Source organism: Oncorhynchus clarkii, unplaced genomic scaffold, assembly GCF_045791955.1.
Source record: "Oncorhynchus clarkii lewisi isolate Uvic-CL-2024 unplaced genomic scaffold, UVic_Ocla_1.0 unplaced_contig_12552_pilon_pilon, whole genome shotgun sequence".
Taxonomy (NCBI): domain Eukaryota; kingdom Metazoa; phylum Chordata; class Actinopteri; order Salmoniformes; family Salmonidae; genus Oncorhynchus; species Oncorhynchus clarkii.
Genome location: NW_027260101.1, coordinates 1 through 16,822, shown reverse-complemented (window position 1 = coordinate 16,822; position 16,822 = coordinate 1). Strand labels below are relative to the sequence as shown.

Below are 16,822 nucleotides of genomic sequence, written 5' to 3'. Positions count from 1 at the left end.
GAGGTTTTTAAATCAATAGAATATATTTGAAATGCTAAGAAAGTGACCCCAATTCCCAATTCCTTTGAGTAGTTTGACATGCACACCAAAATATTGAAATTCTGCCAATTCAGTTCTCCGTATTTTCTACGGATTTTTCATAGAATGATTCAAATTGATATGACCACAATTCCAATTATGTTTTTGACTTAAAACCCAATAGTTTTTTTAACATAGTATAAGTCACAAGCATATTGATAAAGCTTTTATTATTATAAGTAATTCATCATTTCACAGAATACTGCATTGCAACATGACAACGGAAAATTGTGTGGCCATAATATTCTCCAGTGAACTTCCAGAATACTCAATTTGTGCTGTCAACATGCTTCATAGTAGAATGTCCTTTATCCCTACAATACTGTCAACTCTATTGTTCACTAAGAAAACAACATGAACCATGAGAAAACAGTGTCTGCTTTATTACCAGCATGCAAAACAACACTTCATGCATCTGCCTTATCTGCAATATGGACTACTGAGGACGCAGACGTTTCTAAACGCAGGTAGCTAGTTCATTCACTGTGGTCCAAAATGTTTTACAATGTATGAATATCAAGAAATTTAGCAAAATCTCAACAAACTCTTATAAAAAAAGGAACGGGGGTGTTCTATACATTCCTTCATCGATAGTTGTTCATCTGTAGGGATGACAGTTTGGTTGTTCGTTTGTGTGTCCCCCCACCATACCAATGCTTTGAATGATACAGTTGCTTTACAGATGCAAGCCTCGGAGGCCACGCATGCACAATGAAAAGAACAAACAAACGAAGAGCAAAACAGTAAACTTTTCAGTTAGTCAGCGTAAGGTGCTATCTGTTGTATCGAGTGCGTTGGGCCCCTCCTCTCAGGGGGCGAATGTCCTGGAAGACTCGAACTCACTGGGCACTTTGGGCTTGATGCCCTTGTTGTTGTAGTAGTCAACCACCTGGTTGGGCACTTCTGCTAGGACAGTCTTCGCCAGCTCTGCAGGTGAGCCCTGGAGAAGGACAGAGAGAAACCTGTCACTTCCTGTAACACTCAGGTAACCTCCCAGTTCCCCAGGTAACCCTCCCAGTTCCTCAGGTAACCCTCCCAGTTCCTCAGGTAACCCTCCCAGTTCCTCAGATAAACCTCCCAGTTCCTCAGGTAACCCTCACAGTTCCTCAGGTAACCCTCCCAGTTCCTCGGGTAACCCTCCCAGTTCCTCAGGTAACCCTCCTAGTTCCAGTAAAGACTCACATGTTTGAAGTTGCGGAAGGGGACGAACTGGACGATGTCTCGTAGGCAGGGCTCCCCCTTGGGCGAGCGAAGGATTCCGTCATCTCCATCCAGCATCTGCATGTCACTGAAGTCAGCACTTCCCACGCCTACAATAATGATGGACATGGGCAAGTGGGAGGCTTGGACGATGGCCTCGCGGGTGTCTGCCATGTCTGTGATCACTCCGTCCGTTAGGATGAGCAGAATGAAGTACTGCTGCAGATATAAAGGAAGGCAATGACTGGGGAGAAACGTGAGAGAGTAATGTCTGTGGGGTGTGTTGGAAATACATGTTGAGCATAACTCTAAAACGTTGCGGAAGTCTCCCATTGACATCAATACATGATTTAAGCTCAATCTAGGTTCAAGCTATGCTCCCAATCAATTGGTTCCAAGGAGAGGAGGACAACTGACAGCTAGCTTACCATGGCCTCCTTGGTGTGCATTTCCTGTGAAGCGGAGCTGGCTACTTTCTGGATGATGGGGGCGATGTTGGTGGGGCCGTAGAGCTGAAGCTTAGGAAGGCATGTCTGATAGGCCTCCACCACCCCTTGGATACCTGCACACCCATAGACATGTGTTGGAAAAACACAGAATAACACACACACAGTAACACTCACAGTCATGTACTTCTGGAGAACTCTGGGTATTTGGGGACACACGACCAACAGCAATGCACACAGGTGTGAAGGTATCTTTGTGGAGTAATTGAGACCCATGATATTCCAGGATATTTTTCACTTTGAGGGAAGCAGTCACTCTGTGAATAGTTAGTTACCTTCACAGCTGCATTGACTTGTATTTATCTCTTCTCACCACCACATGGATCACCACATGAGTGGCCTCCCATTCGGCTGAGCAGCAGAAGTAATGCTATTTACTGATTGAGTGGGCATTTGAGGTCACACACAAACATCTGTGGATAACTTCACTTAATTAACAACCCCTCCATCACAACCTCACTGGTCACACACACACACACACACACACACACACACACACACACACACACACACACACACACACACACACACACACACACACACACACACACACACACACACACACACACACCCACACAGCTAGTGTAGACTAACAGTGAAATGCTTACGGGCCCTTTCCAAAAATGTAGAGAGAAACATTTTAACAAGTTATAACAAGTGGAATAAATCCACAATGAGTAAGGGGTAGCAGTACACGGGGTAGCAGTACTGAATCCATGTCCAGGGGTACGAGGTAATGGAGTTCCATATGTAGATATAGGTAGGTGTAAAGTAACTAGGCAACAGGGTAGATAATAAACAGTAGCAGCAGTGTCTGTAATGAGTCAAAAGAGTTAGTACAAAAAGGGTCAATGCAGATAGTCCTGGTAGCTATTTGGTTAACTATTTAGCAGTCTTATGGCTTGAGGGTAAAAGCTGTGTGCCGGGTCCTGTTAGTTCCAGACTTCAGTACCGCTTTCTGTGCAGAAGCAGGGAGAACAGTATATGATTTTGGTGGCTGGAGTCTTCCTCTGACACCACCTGGTATAGAGGTCCTGGATAGCAGGGAGCTCAGCACCAGTGATGTACTGGGCCGTACACACTATCCTATGAAGCGCCTTGCGGTCGGATACCAAGTGGTGATGCAGCCAGTCAAGACGCTCTCAATGGTGCAGCTGTAGAAGGGGAAGAGTTGTGCCTTCTTCATGACTTTGTTGGTGTGTGTGGGCTATGCTAATTCCTTAGTGATGTGGACACCGAGGAGCTTAAAGCTCTAGACCCGCTCTACTACAGCCCTATCGATGTGGATGGGGATGTGCTCTGCCCTCTGTTTCCTGTCGTCCACAATTGGCTCCTTTGTCTTGCTGACATTGAGGGAGAGGTTGTTGTCCTGACAACACACTGCCAGGTCACTGACCTCCTCCCTATAGGGTGTCTCATCGGGTCGTGTCGTCAGCAAACATAATGATGGAGTCGTGAGCGGCCAGGCAGTCGTGGCTGAACAGGGAGTACAGGAGGAGACTAAGCACACACTCCTGAGTGGGCCCTTGTTGAGGGTTAGTGTGGCGGTTGTGTTATTGCCTACCCTCACCACCTGGGGGCGGCCTGTCAGGAAGTCCAGGATTCAGTTTCAGACAGTAGTGTTCAGTCAAAGGGTCCTGAGCTTAGTGATGAGATTTATGGGCACTATGGTGGTGAACGCTGAGCTGTAGTCGATGAACTGTGTTCTCACATGGGAGAGGGCAGTGTGGAATGCAATAGAGGTTACGTCATCTGTGGATCTGTTGGGGTGGTATGCAAATTTAATTGGAGTGGGTATGTGAATTGGAGTGGGTCCACACACACAGAGAGAGAGATTTAATTTCATCAGTGAGAGGCACTCCTGAGGGGATGAGAGTGTGTGGAGAGGTGTAGAGCAGCAACATTAAGACATCTATAGGTCTCATTACTGACCACTATTCTGCAGACACTGACAACTATACTGCAGACATATGGAGGTCTGATTACTGACCACTATACTGCAGACATCTGGAGGTCTGATTACTGACCACTATACTGCAGACATCTGGAGGTCTGATTATTGACCACTATACTGCAGACATCTGGAGGTCTGATTATTGACCACTATACTGCAGACATCTGGAGGCCTGATCACTGACCACTATACTGCAGACATCTGGAGGTCTGATCACTGACCACTATACTGCAGACATCTGGAGGTCTGATCACTGACCACTATACTGCAATGTGGATGTGGACACCTGCTCGTCGAACATCTCATTGTCATGCTGAAACAGGAAAGGGCCTTCCCCAAACTATTGCCACAATGTTGGAAGCACATAATTGTCTAGATTGTCATTGTATGCTATAGCATTAAGATTTCCCATCACTGGAGCTAAGGGGCCTAGCCCAAACCGTGAAAAACAGACAGAACTTTTATTCCTCCTTCTCCAAACTTTACATTGGCATTAGACATGGTTATCTTAGGTCTGTATGCGGCTGCTTAGCCATGGAAACCCATTTCATGAAGCTCCCGACGAACAATACGTTCTTCCAGTTCTGTGAGCTTGTGGCATACTACGTCGCGGCTAAGCCATTGTTGCTCCTAGAGGTTTCCACTTCACAATAACAGCACATACAGTTGACTGGAGCAGTGCCAGCAGGGCAGAAATTTGACGAACTGACTTGTTGGAAAGGTGGCATCCTGTGACGATGTCATGTTGAAAGTCACTGAGCTCTTCAGTAAGGACATTCTACTGCCAATGTTTTTGTATGACTGTGTGCTTGATTTTATACACCTGTCAGCAACAGGTGTGGCTGAAATAGCCGAATCCATTCATTTGAAGGGGTGTCCACATACGTTTGTATATATAGTGTATCTTACACAAGCACAAACACCGGCACGTACACACACAGGCAGTCTCAGCTTGCCACTCCCTCTACCCACAGTAATGCAAACGTTCACCTTCAAACAGATATCAATATCAATAATTGGTACAGGCACAAAGGAAGACAGTTTTTGACTGAGCGTGTGTGTGTGCGCGCATTGGTGTGTGTCCACATCTAACAGCATCTGTACGACAGTCAGTTTTCTTGCATGAAAAACTGCAAGCTATGCCCTCTGCCTTAGGAGGTGGGCTGGAAGCTTGCCTGACAGAGGAGTACTGAGACTGATCTATTCCTGGCAAGAATCTATGGACTGGATCAGAACCTGTCTGGCTCCTCTCCACCCATCCAGGGCAGCTGCCAATCCAAACAAGCAAGATAATAGAGTGGCACGAATACAAGGTAGAAAGTGGAGGATGAGCTGAAAAGCTGAAAAAAATAAAAGCTATTCTTATAGTCTATTATTTTACAGTGTGTGAAAAAGTGTCAGGGCTGTGTGCAGGTAAGCTGGATAGATCAAATGAGATCAATTGAATTAAACTTGGCAACTTTGTAACATATTTAACTCTTTCTATGAGAATGACGCCTCACTTTTCAAGGAGAATCATATTCACTTGATAATGATGCACTTGAAGTCAGAAGTTGACATACACTTAGGTTGGAGTCATTAAAACTCGTTCTTCAACCACTCCACAAATTTCTTGTTAACAAACTATAGTTTTGGCAAGTCGGTTAGGACATCTACTTTGTGCATGACACAAATCATTTTTCCAACAATTGTTAACAGACAGATTATTTCACTTATAATTAACCGAATCACAATTCCAGTGGGTCAGAAGTTTACATTCACTAAATTGACTGTGTCATGAAACGGCTTTGAAAATTCCCTAAATTGATGTCATGGCTTTAGAAGCTTCTGAAAGGCTTATTGACATATTTTGAGTCAATTGGAGGTCTACCTGTGGATGTATAGTACGCAAGTATAAACACCATGGGACCACTGGTCTGATGAAACAAAAATAGAACTGTTTGGCCATAATGTCCATCGTTATGTTTGAAGGAAAAAGGGGAAGGCTTGCAAGCCGAAGAACACCATCCCAACCGTGAAGCACAGGAGGGCAGCATCATGTTGTGGGGGTGCTCTGCTGCAGAAGGGACTGGTGCACTTCACAAAATAGATGGCATCATGAGGGAGGAAAATTATGTGGATATATTGAAGCAACATCTCAAGATATCAGTCAGGAAGTTAAAGCTTGGTCGCAAATGGGTCTTCCAAATGGACAATGACCCGAAGCATACTTCCAAAGTTGTGCCAAAATGGCTCAAGGACAACAACGTCAAGGTATTGGAGTGGCCATCACAAAGCCCTGACCTCAATCCCATAGAAAAATTGTGGGCAGAACTGAGAAAGCGTGTGCGAGCAAGGAGGCCTACAAACCTGACTCAGTTACACCAGCTCTGTCAGGAGGAATGGGCCATAATTCACCCAACTTATTATGGGAAGCTTGTGGAAGGCTACCCGAAACATTTTATTCAAGTTAAACAATTTAAAGGCAATGCTACCAAATACTAATTGAGTGTATGTACACAAAGGATGTGTTTATACCACCTGTTTAACCTATTCGAGGCAGTATTACATTTTGTTTATGTTATAAAACATTTGTCTTGCTAGCAGCTTTAGAAAAGTATTTATCTCCAGGGAGTTATGTTTTAGACATTCAGAAAACATTATTTCTCTCCAGGGAGTATTACACAAAGGGCTGTTGCGGTGACAGTATTACCGCCACACCGGCGGTCACGAGTCATGAAGGCAGTCAAATTCCACGTGAGCGTTTAGTCACGGTAATTAGGCTTCTCTGAGCTCTGATGCTGCTGATGGTCATTAGTAGCCTACCAAACTAGCTAACTACCTGGTACTCAGCACTATAATGTCCCTCTAATCACTCTGACATCAATGCAAATATAATTGAAAATCTAATCAAACACTTAATGAGAGTCCATGAGCTCATGTGCGCAACATTTCTATAGGCTATGCAATTGGGAGAGAAAACAGAGTGATGGCCTCTATTAAAAAGAGGAGGTTCCCATCAGCTTTCTGTAGGCTAGGCCTACGATATTTATTTTTCAACTTTCCTAATATTAAGTAAATTGCTTATATTTCTAACAGGAGTATAGCCTACCTGGCTGGCATGAAAATGAACCATGGGAAAAGTGTCCTCCATTCACTATTTAAGTGCGGAGATGACATGTATTTTTTCCCCTGCCGCTGTTGTTTTGAGACAGGTGAAGGATAATGGTCCATTCTAAATCATAACAAATTTCACACATATATATTATTTAGTATATGTAATGACAAGATTAAATCAAGAATAGTCTGATGGGTGAAAATATTAGCTTACCACTTGTGAATGATATATTATCACTTGTGAATAATGCCCAGCATAAGAAACATTGCCTTTTTAAGTTGTTTACTTTTTCTAATCATAGTCGCACACCTCATGTAGCCTAGCCCATAGGCCTATATGTTTTGATAAGGTTCGTATCACAACTAAAGTGGCCAAATAACTTCCTAAAATTAAGCACATTAATCCACGTTACAAGGGGCGTAGAGTCTGACTGGCATACACATGCAGTGTGTTAGTTTCGCGTTTGGGGAAGATCATTTTCACAAAATAAATGCACCTTTATAATAAAAGCATTACAAGCCAAATCACATTTGTGGCCACTTTTGATAATGGTGTTTTCCCAATAATGGAACATTCGTGCATATAGCCTATGTGTGCGCATTGCTGCGCTTATAATGTGAAGAAATAGCATAATAGTTTATCACATTTGAAGTTAAACATTCTAATCTGTTGCGTCAGCCTCATTGCGTAAAAACTTTTTTTGGGGGGGATGCTAGTGGTAGTATTAAATTTGGGGTCTATCACATCCCACAACTGTTCCTGTTCTATGTTTGGAATATTTATTTATCGCACAGAATAGGTCAACTTTTGTACTATGGGGGATAGTAGATTGACATAGGTTAGTTATTTTGCTGTTAGTTAGACCTATCCATCTTGTAGGCTGAAAAGTAAGTGTGGACAGTTCTTCCAATATCTTCAATATACACCTTGGAATTGGATAAGTACGCGCGCAGTTGTGTCCCCAAAGTGTCTGTCTTCACTTGTAGCCTGTGAGAAAGACCCGATCATGTGACCGGGTCTCCCGATCACGAGAGCCATGTGAGTGAGAGGTGCTTTGGAGCAGCAGCACTCAGGTAGTAGGGAACAACAGCCACTGGCCGCAAAAGGAATGGAGTTTCTTTAGGGTGCATTAGGGCCACACAAAGGGGATGCCGCCGGGAAGTTGAGGCATTATCAAGTGCTTGTCAAATTCTGAATGAGAGACTGATGAAGTGTGTAGAACCAATTTTTTTTTAATCATATTACTCCAGTGCTAGCCTCCCTACACTGGCTTCCTGTCAAGGCAAGGGCTGATTTCAAGGTTTTACTGCTAACCTACAAAGCATTACATGGGCTTGCTCCTACCTATCTCTCTGATTTGGTCCTGCCGTACATACCTACACGTACGCTACGGTCAAAAGAAGCAGGCCTCCTAATTGTCCCTAGAATTTCTAAGCAAACAGCTAGAGGAGGGCTTTCTCCTATAGAGCTCCATTTTTATGGAATGGTCTGCCTACCCATGTGAGAGACGCAGACTCGGTCTCAACCTTTAAGTCTTTACTGAAGACTCATCTCTTCAGTGGGTCATATGATTGAGCGTAGTCTGGCCCAGGAGTGTGAAGGTGAACGGAAAGGCTCTGGAGCAACGAACCGCCCTTGGTGTCTCTGCCTGGCCGGTTCCCCTCTTTCCACTGGGATTCTCTGCCTCTAACCCTATTACAGGGGCTGAGTCACTGGCTTACTGGTGCTCTTTCATGCCGTCCCTAGGAGGGGTGCGTCACTTGAGTGGGTTGGGTCACTGATGTGATCTCCCTGTCGGATGGGGCCACAGTGTCTCCTGACCCCTCCTGTCTCAGCCTCCAGTATTTATGCTGCAGTAGTTTATGTGTCGGGGGCTAGGGTCAGTTTGTTATATCTGGAGTACTTCTCCTGTCTTATCTGGTGTCCTGTGTGAATTTAAGTATGCTCTCTCTAATTCTCTATTTCTCTCTTTCTTTCTGCTGCTCCAGTTTCAACTGTTCTGCCTGCGACTATGGAATCCTGACCTGTTCACCTGACGTGCTACCTGTCCCAGACCTATTATTTGACCATGCTGGTCATTTATGAACATTTGAACATCTTGGCCATGTTGTGTTATAGTCTCCACCCGGCACAGCCAGAAGAGGACTGGCCACCCTACATAGCCTGGTTCCTCTCTAGGTTTCTTCCTAGGTTTTGGCCTTTCTAGGGAGTTTTTCCTAGCCAACTTGCTTCAACACCTGCATTGCTTGCCTTTTGGGGTTTTAGGCTGGGTTTCTGTACAGCACTTTGAGATATCAGCTGATGTACGAAGGGCTATATAAATACATTTGATTTGATTTGATTTGAACAGCCTGCACAAAAAAACAAAGCAGAGCTCATGCCTTTCAAGCAACTTTTTTGAAATCATCATTGGAGTCGCATCATGCAGCCTTACAATGTACTAAAAATCAAAACATATAGCCCAACATTTGTAGAACAACTAAAGTTACATTAATAACTCTAAATTAAGCATATAGGAGTACCTATTTCTATGTTAACCACTCAATACAGAATAGCAGCATGTGCGCACTTCCTCAAATCAATTGGAGGAAATATCCTTTCTATTTTATTCAGCTTTGTTCAATTGTATTCCTCATACTATATAATAATGCCATGGAATTCTAACCAGATCTTGTATGCTAAATTAACTAGTGTATCCCACAGCCATATGGCATAGCCAGATCAGGACCTAACATAACATGCTACTCTGTTGTTCTGAAATAGACTACATTTTCTTCATATCATGTTTCTTTAGACCTGTCTAAAATACCTAATGGATTCATTAGACTTTTTAAAATGTCGCTGTTCCAAAGGTCTGCATCAGTAGCTTGTAGGCTGTGTGGAAGCCAGGAGATGTTAAATGTGTTTATGTTAATTAACGGTCAATTGGAACAATGCTTGACAATTACCGGCTGACTAAATGTTGTGACTGCCACAGCCCTAACCCAGACCATTATTCATTCGGACTGCCAGATGGTGAAGATTCATCACTCCAGAGAACGGGTTTCCAATGGCAACGAGCTTTACACAACTCCAGCCGACACTTGGCAATGTGCATAGTGATATTAGGCTTATGTGAGGCTGCTCAGCCATGGACGAAGAGTTCTTGTACTGATGTTGCTTCCAGAGGCAGTTTGGAACTCAGTAGTAGTGTTGCAACCGAGGACAGACGATTTTTACGTGCTGAGCGCTTCAGCACCCAGCGGTCTGTTCTGTAAGCTTGTGTAGCATACCACTTCGAGGCTGAGATGTTGTTGCTCTTAGATGTTTCCACTTCACAATAACATCCCTTACCGGGGCTGCTGTAGCAGGGCAGAAATTTGAAGAACTGACTTGTTGGAAAGGTGGAATCCTATGATGGTGCCATGTTGAAAGTCACCTAGCTTTTCAGTAAGGCCATTCTACTGCCAATGTTTGTCTATGGAGATTGCATGGCTGTGTGCTAGATTTTTTACACCTGTCAACGACGGGTGTGGCGGAAATAGACGAATCCACTCATTTGAAAGAATGTCCACATACTATTGCATATATAGTGTACATTACAATCAAATTGCCACTGTAGCCTACTACTTGGCCATTGTTAAAGAAGTCAGATAAAGCTGGTACAGCCTCACTGTTCACAGTAAAACAGTCAAATAAAGCTGGTACAGCCTCCCTGTTCACAGTAAAACAGTCAAATAAAGCTGGTACAGCCTCAGGGTTCACAGTAAAACAGTCAAATAAAGCTGGTACAGCCTCCCTGTTCACAGTAAAACAGTCAAATAAAGCTGGTACAGCCTCAGGGTTCACAGTAAAACAGTCAAATAAAGCTGGTACAGCCTCCCTGTTCACAGTAAAACAGTCAGATAAAGCTGGTACAGCCTCAGGGTTCACAGTAAAATAGTCAAATAAAGCTGGTACAGCCTCCCTGTTCACAGTAAAACAGTCAAATAAAGCTGGTACAACCTCACTGTTCACAGTAAAACAGTCAAATAAAGCTGGTACAGCCTCACTGTTCACAGTAAAACAGTCAAATAAAGCTGGTACAGCCTCAGGGTTCACAGTAAAACAGTCAAATAAAGCTGGTACAGCCTCACTGTTCACAGTAAAACAGTCAATTACAGCTGGTACAGCCTCACTGTTCACAGTAAACAGTCAAATAAAGCTGGTACAGCCTCACTGTTCACAGTAAAACAGTCAAATAAAGCTGGTACAGCCTCAGTGTTCAAAGTAAACAGTCAAATAAAGCTGGTACAGCCTCAGTGTTCACAGTAAAACAGTCAAATAAAGCTGGTACAGCCTCAGTGTTCACAGTAAAACAGTCAAATAAAGCTGGTATAGCCTCAGTGTTCACAGTAAAACAGTCAAATAAAGCTGGTACAGCCTCACTGTTCACCGTAAAACAGTCAAATAAAGCTGGTACAGCCTCAGTGTTCACAGTAAAACAGTCAAATAAAGCTGGTACAGCCTCAGTGTTCACAGTAAAACAGTCAAATAAAGTTGGTACAGCCTCACTGTTCACAGTAAAACAGTCAGATAAAGCTGGTACAGCCTCAGGGTTCACAGTAAAACAGTCAAATAAAGCTGGTACAGCCTCAGTGTTCACAGTAAAACAGTCAAATAAAGTTGGTACAGCCTCACTGTTCACAGTAAAACAGTCAAATAAAGCTGGTACAGCCTCAGGGTTCACAGTAAAACTGTCAAATAAAGCTGGTACAGCCTCACTGTTCACAGTAAAACAGTCAAATAAAGCTGGTACAGCCTCACTGTTCACAGTAAAACAGTCAAAGAAAGCTGGTACAGCCTCACTGTTCACAGTAAAACAGTCAAATAAAGTTGGTACAGCCTCACTGTTCACAGTAAAACAGTCAAATAAAGCTGGTACAGCCTCCATGTTCACAGTAAAACAGTAAAATAAAGCTGGTACAGCCTCAGGGTTCACAGTAAAACAGTCAAATAAAGCTGGTACAGCCTCCCTGTTCACAGTAAAACAGTCAAATAAAGCTGGTACAGCCTCAGCGTTCACAGTAAAACAGTAAAATAAAGCTGGTATAGCCTCAGTGTTCACAGTAAAACAGTCAAATAAAGCTGGTACAGAATCACTGTTCACAGTAAAACAGTCAAATAAAGCTGGTACAGCCTCCCTGTTCACAGTAAAACAGTCAAATAAAGCTGGTACAGCCTCAGGGTTCACAGTAAAACAGTCAAATAAAGCTGGTATAGCCTCAGTGTTCACAGTAAAACAGTCAAATAAAGCTGGTACAGAATCACTGTTCACAGTAAAACAGTCAAATAAAGCTGGTACAGCCTCCCTGTTCACAGTAAACAGTCAAATAAAGCTGGTACAGCCTCACTGTTCATAGTAAAACTGTCAAATAAACCTGGTACAGCCTCACTGTTCACAGTAAAACAGTCAAATAAAGCTGGTACAGCCTCAGGGTTCACAGTAAAACAGTCAAATAAAGCTGGTACAGCCTCAGGGTTCACAGTAAAACAGTCAAATAAAGCTGGTACAGCCTCAGTGTTCACAGTAAAACAGTCAAATAAAGCTGGTACAGCCTCAGTGTTCACAGTAAAACAGTCAAATAAAGCTGGTACAGCCTCAGGGTTCACAGTAAAACAGTCAAATAAAGCTGGTACAGCCTCCCTGTTCACAGTAAAACAGTCAAATAAAGCTGGTACAGCCTCACTGTTCACAGTAAAACAGTCAAATAAACTTGGTACAGCCTCAGGGTTCACAGTAAAACAGTCAAATAAAGCTGGTACAGCCTCAGGGTTCACAGTAAAACAGTCAAATAAAGCTGGTACAGCCTCAGTGTTCACAGTAAAACAGTCAAATAAAGCTGGTACAGAATCACTGTTCACAGTAAAACAGTCAAATAAAGCTGGTACAGCCTCACTGTTCACAGTAAAACAGTCAAATAAAGCTGGTACAGCCTCAGGGTTCACAGTAAAACAGTCAAATAAAGCTGGTACAGCCTCAGTGTTCACAGTAAAACAGTCAAATAAAGCTGGTATAGCCTCAGTGTTCACAGTAAAACAGTCAAATAAAGCTGGTACAGAATCACTGTTCACAGTAAAACAGTCAAATAAAGCTGGTACAGCCTCCCTGTTCACAGTAAACAGTCAAATAAAGCTGGTACAGCCTCACTGTTCACAGTAAAACTGTCAAATAAACCTGGTACAGCCTCACTGTTCACAGTAAAACAGTCAAATAAAGCTGGTACAGCCTCAGGGTTCACAGTAAAACAGTCAAATAAAGCTGGTACAGCCTCAGGGTTCACAGTAAAACAGTCAAATAAAGCTGGTACAGCCTCAGTGTTCACAGTAAAACAGTCAAATAAAGCTGGTACAGCCTCAGTGTTCACAGTAAAACAGTCAAATAAAGCTGGTACAGCCTCAGGGTTCACAGTAAAACAGTCAAATAAAGCTGGTACAGCCTCAGTGTTCACAGTAAAACAGTCAAATAAAGCTGGTACAGCCTCAGGGTTCACAGTAAAACAGTCAAATAAAGCTGGTACAGCCTCAGTGTTCACAGTAAAACAGTCAAATAAAGCTGGTACAGAATCACTGTTCACAGTAAAACAGTCAAATAAAGCTGGTACAGCCTCACTGTTCACAGCAAACGCTGCGGTTGCTGTAACCGTTACCCACCCCGGTGTCTGTGCGGTAGTTCTAACCCTCGGGGCTCATTATCTGACTACAGCACAGACCTGGCCTCTCTCCTCCAGACATGATGTCCCTGTGGGGCAGTCAGGGTATTTAGCATTAACAGTCAACTTTAATGTGAAGAAAGGAAGGCTGGCTGCCACCAGGTTGATTGACATACGTTGATCCCCTGTAGTGTGCGATGACAGCGGCTTCATCCAGGCCTGTCTGTGGGACTTTATGCAGGTCACCTTTGGCTGTTCAACATTTTCCTGACGCCGTTTCGATTCTGAACAACTGTAGACTCACTGGTAAAACGTTTTATTGATGCATCCCTACAAAGTGTTTGGGCCGGCATGAGGAGAGAACGTGATAAATGTGGTTTTATTATCTGGTTAATGTGTTATTAAAGATATGTGGTTTTATTATCTGGTTAATGTGTTATTAAAGATATGTGGTTTTATTATCTGGTTAATGTGTTAAAGATATGTGGTTTTATTATCTGGTTAATGTGTTATTAAAGATATGTGGTTTTATTATCTGGTTAATGTGTTATTAAAGATATGTGGTTTTATTATCTGGTTAATGTGTTATTAAAGATATGTGGTTTTATTGTCTGGTTAATGTGTTATTAAAGATATGTGGTTTTATTATCTGGTTAATGTGTTATTAAAGATATGTGGTTTTATTATCTGGTTAATGTGTTATTAAAAACATGTGGTTTTATTGTCTGGTTAATGTGTTATTAAAGACATGTGGTTTTATTATCTGGTTAATGTGTTATTAAAGATATGTGGTTTTATTATCTGGTTAATGTGTTATTAAAGGTACATTTATGCTTTTAATATTTAATAGTTATTCAGTGCAAGGGGAAATTGACCCCAAATTTGCCAATTTAAGGTAACAACCCACCCCAGAGCTGGTGATGAGCATTTGAGATAAAGCATTTTGACAGTCTGATTTCAAAGGCAGGGTGAACCTCTAATCTGTTGAGGCGAAGCACCTACCTGCACATTCTGGGTTTTCCTCATTAAAATTCACTGCAAAATCGTGAGAAACCTGGAGGAAGATGAAAAATATGGACTATTGATCATCATGGAACAGTGCGACAAAGGAACACACACACACAGGCACACGCACGCACATTAACACAGAGTTGGCCAGAAGCAATCAATCACACAATCAAATTTAAAAGTCGACTGATGCATTTATGTGGGTTGGATAATGAGCATAATTGCGAGCCATGGTACCCCCCTCCCCTCCTCTCTGGACCAGAGGCAGCATCATGTGTCAGCCAGGGGTAGCACCAGTCACCCAGGCAGAATGGCCAGTATTTCCTGCTGGGCAGTTCAGTGACTCAGAGAGTCAATCCAGCAGTAGAGAACCCTGGGCTGGACCGGCCCATTCTGTGTGACAGAACAGTGTAGAGCAGAGGCCAGCGGGGTCCAGCGGGGTCCAGCGGGGGCCAGCCGGGTGTCGTAATCACTACAGAAGCAGGAGAGCAGAGCCAGAGTCTCACCTCATCTCATCTTGTCACAGGAGTGATTACGACACCCTGCTGAGGCTGAGCCATAGCCCAACTCTATGAAAAATATGGTTGGAAATTACCTTGAAGTCGGGTGGAATCTGAGCGCCGAAGCCAAACGCTGGGAACATTTTGTCACTGGATTGAAATGCATGCAGGGACAGAAAACAAAAGAGTGATTAGAATTTGAGCGATGGCACACTTGATTTTGAGCCAGGGATTGTTATCTGAAATGTGCATGCCCATAAACAAGTCCATTCTGCTGGTGAAACAGGACTACCATGGGCTCTGAATGACTTCTCATTTACATAACCTCTGAGTCACTGGACAACTAGAGGAAACTTTCACACACAAACTTTAAAAAGTTATTTTTTCAGGAGAGGACGAATCAACATTGAAGTCACGAGCAACAGTCATTGCACAACATTTGATATAATAGCTGTTAATGATTGGCTGAGTGTGATTGGCCTCACCTGTCGTAATCCTGGCAGATCTCCCCTACAGCGACCAGAGCTTTGAGGTACTCGTTAGGCTGGTATGGGTGGATGTAGTGTAGGGAGCAGCTGTTGTGAGGATCTCCGTTCGAGGCGGTGAAATCAATAGCTACCTGGGAAGACAAGTGGCAATCAAAGGGGAGTTTGACTCCAATTACATCCAATGTATGCACCTTCCCTTTACACCTCTCACTCTGACACATACGCCATCCCACCTTCCCCTTACACCTCTCCCTCACTCTGACACACACACCATCCCACCTTCCCTTTACACCTCTCACTCTGACACATACACCATCCCACCTTCCCCTTACACCTCTCCCTCACTCTGACACACACACCATCCCACCTTCCCCTTACACCTCTCCCTCACTCTGACACACACACCATCCCACCTTCCCTTTACACCTCTCCCTCACTCTGACACACACACCATCCCACCTTCCCTTTACACCTCTCACTCTGACACACACACCATCCCACCTTCCCTTTACACCTCTCACTCTGACACACACACCATCCCACCTTCACCTTACACCTCTCCCTCTGACACACACACCATCCCACCTTCCCTTTACACCTCTCACTCTGACACTCACCATCCCACCTTCCCCTTACACACACACACACCATCCCACCTTCCCTTTACACCTCTCACTCTGACACACACACCATCCCACCTTCCCTTTACACCTCTCACTCTGACACACACACCATCCCACCTTCCCTTTTACACCTCTCCCTCACTCTAACACACACACCATCCCACCTTCCCTTTACACCTCTCACTCTGACACACACACCATCCCACCTTCCCTTTACACCTCTCACTCTGACACACACACCATCCCACCTTCACTTTACACCTCTCCCTCACTCTGACACACACACCATCCCACCTTCCCTTTACACCTCTCACTCTGACACACACACCATCCCACCTTCCCTTTACACCTCTCACTCTACACACACACCATCCCACCTTCCCTTTACACCTCTCCCTCACTCTGACACACACTGTGACACATCCCACCTTCACTTTACACCTCTCACTCTGACACATACACCATCCCACCTTCACTTTACACCTCTCCCTCACTCTGACACACACACCATCCCACCTTCACTTTACACCTCTCCCTCACTCTGACACACACACCATCCCACCTTCACTTTACACCTCTCACTCTGACACACACACCATTCCACCTTCCCTTTACACCTCTCACTCTGACACACACACCATCCCACCTTCCCTTTACACCTCTCACTCTGACACACACACCATCCCACCTTCACCTT

General features: G+C 43.8%; 1 protein-coding gene across 1 annotated transcript; it reads right to left on the bottom strand.

Moving 5' to 3' along the window:
• Positions 1 to 291: 291 nt before the first annotated feature.
• Positions 292 to 15,633, bottom strand: LOC139401117 (copine-4-like; the record flags this gene model as incomplete). Its single annotated transcript, XM_071145591.1, has 6 exons — positions 292 to 1,018; positions 1,261 to 1,497; positions 1,707 to 1,840; positions 14,509 to 14,560; positions 15,110 to 15,164; positions 15,500 to 15,633. Coding segments are annotated over 6 exons (744 nt in total), but the record flags the coding sequence as incomplete, so codon positions are not given.
• Positions 15,634 to 16,822: the final 1,189 nt, after the last annotated feature.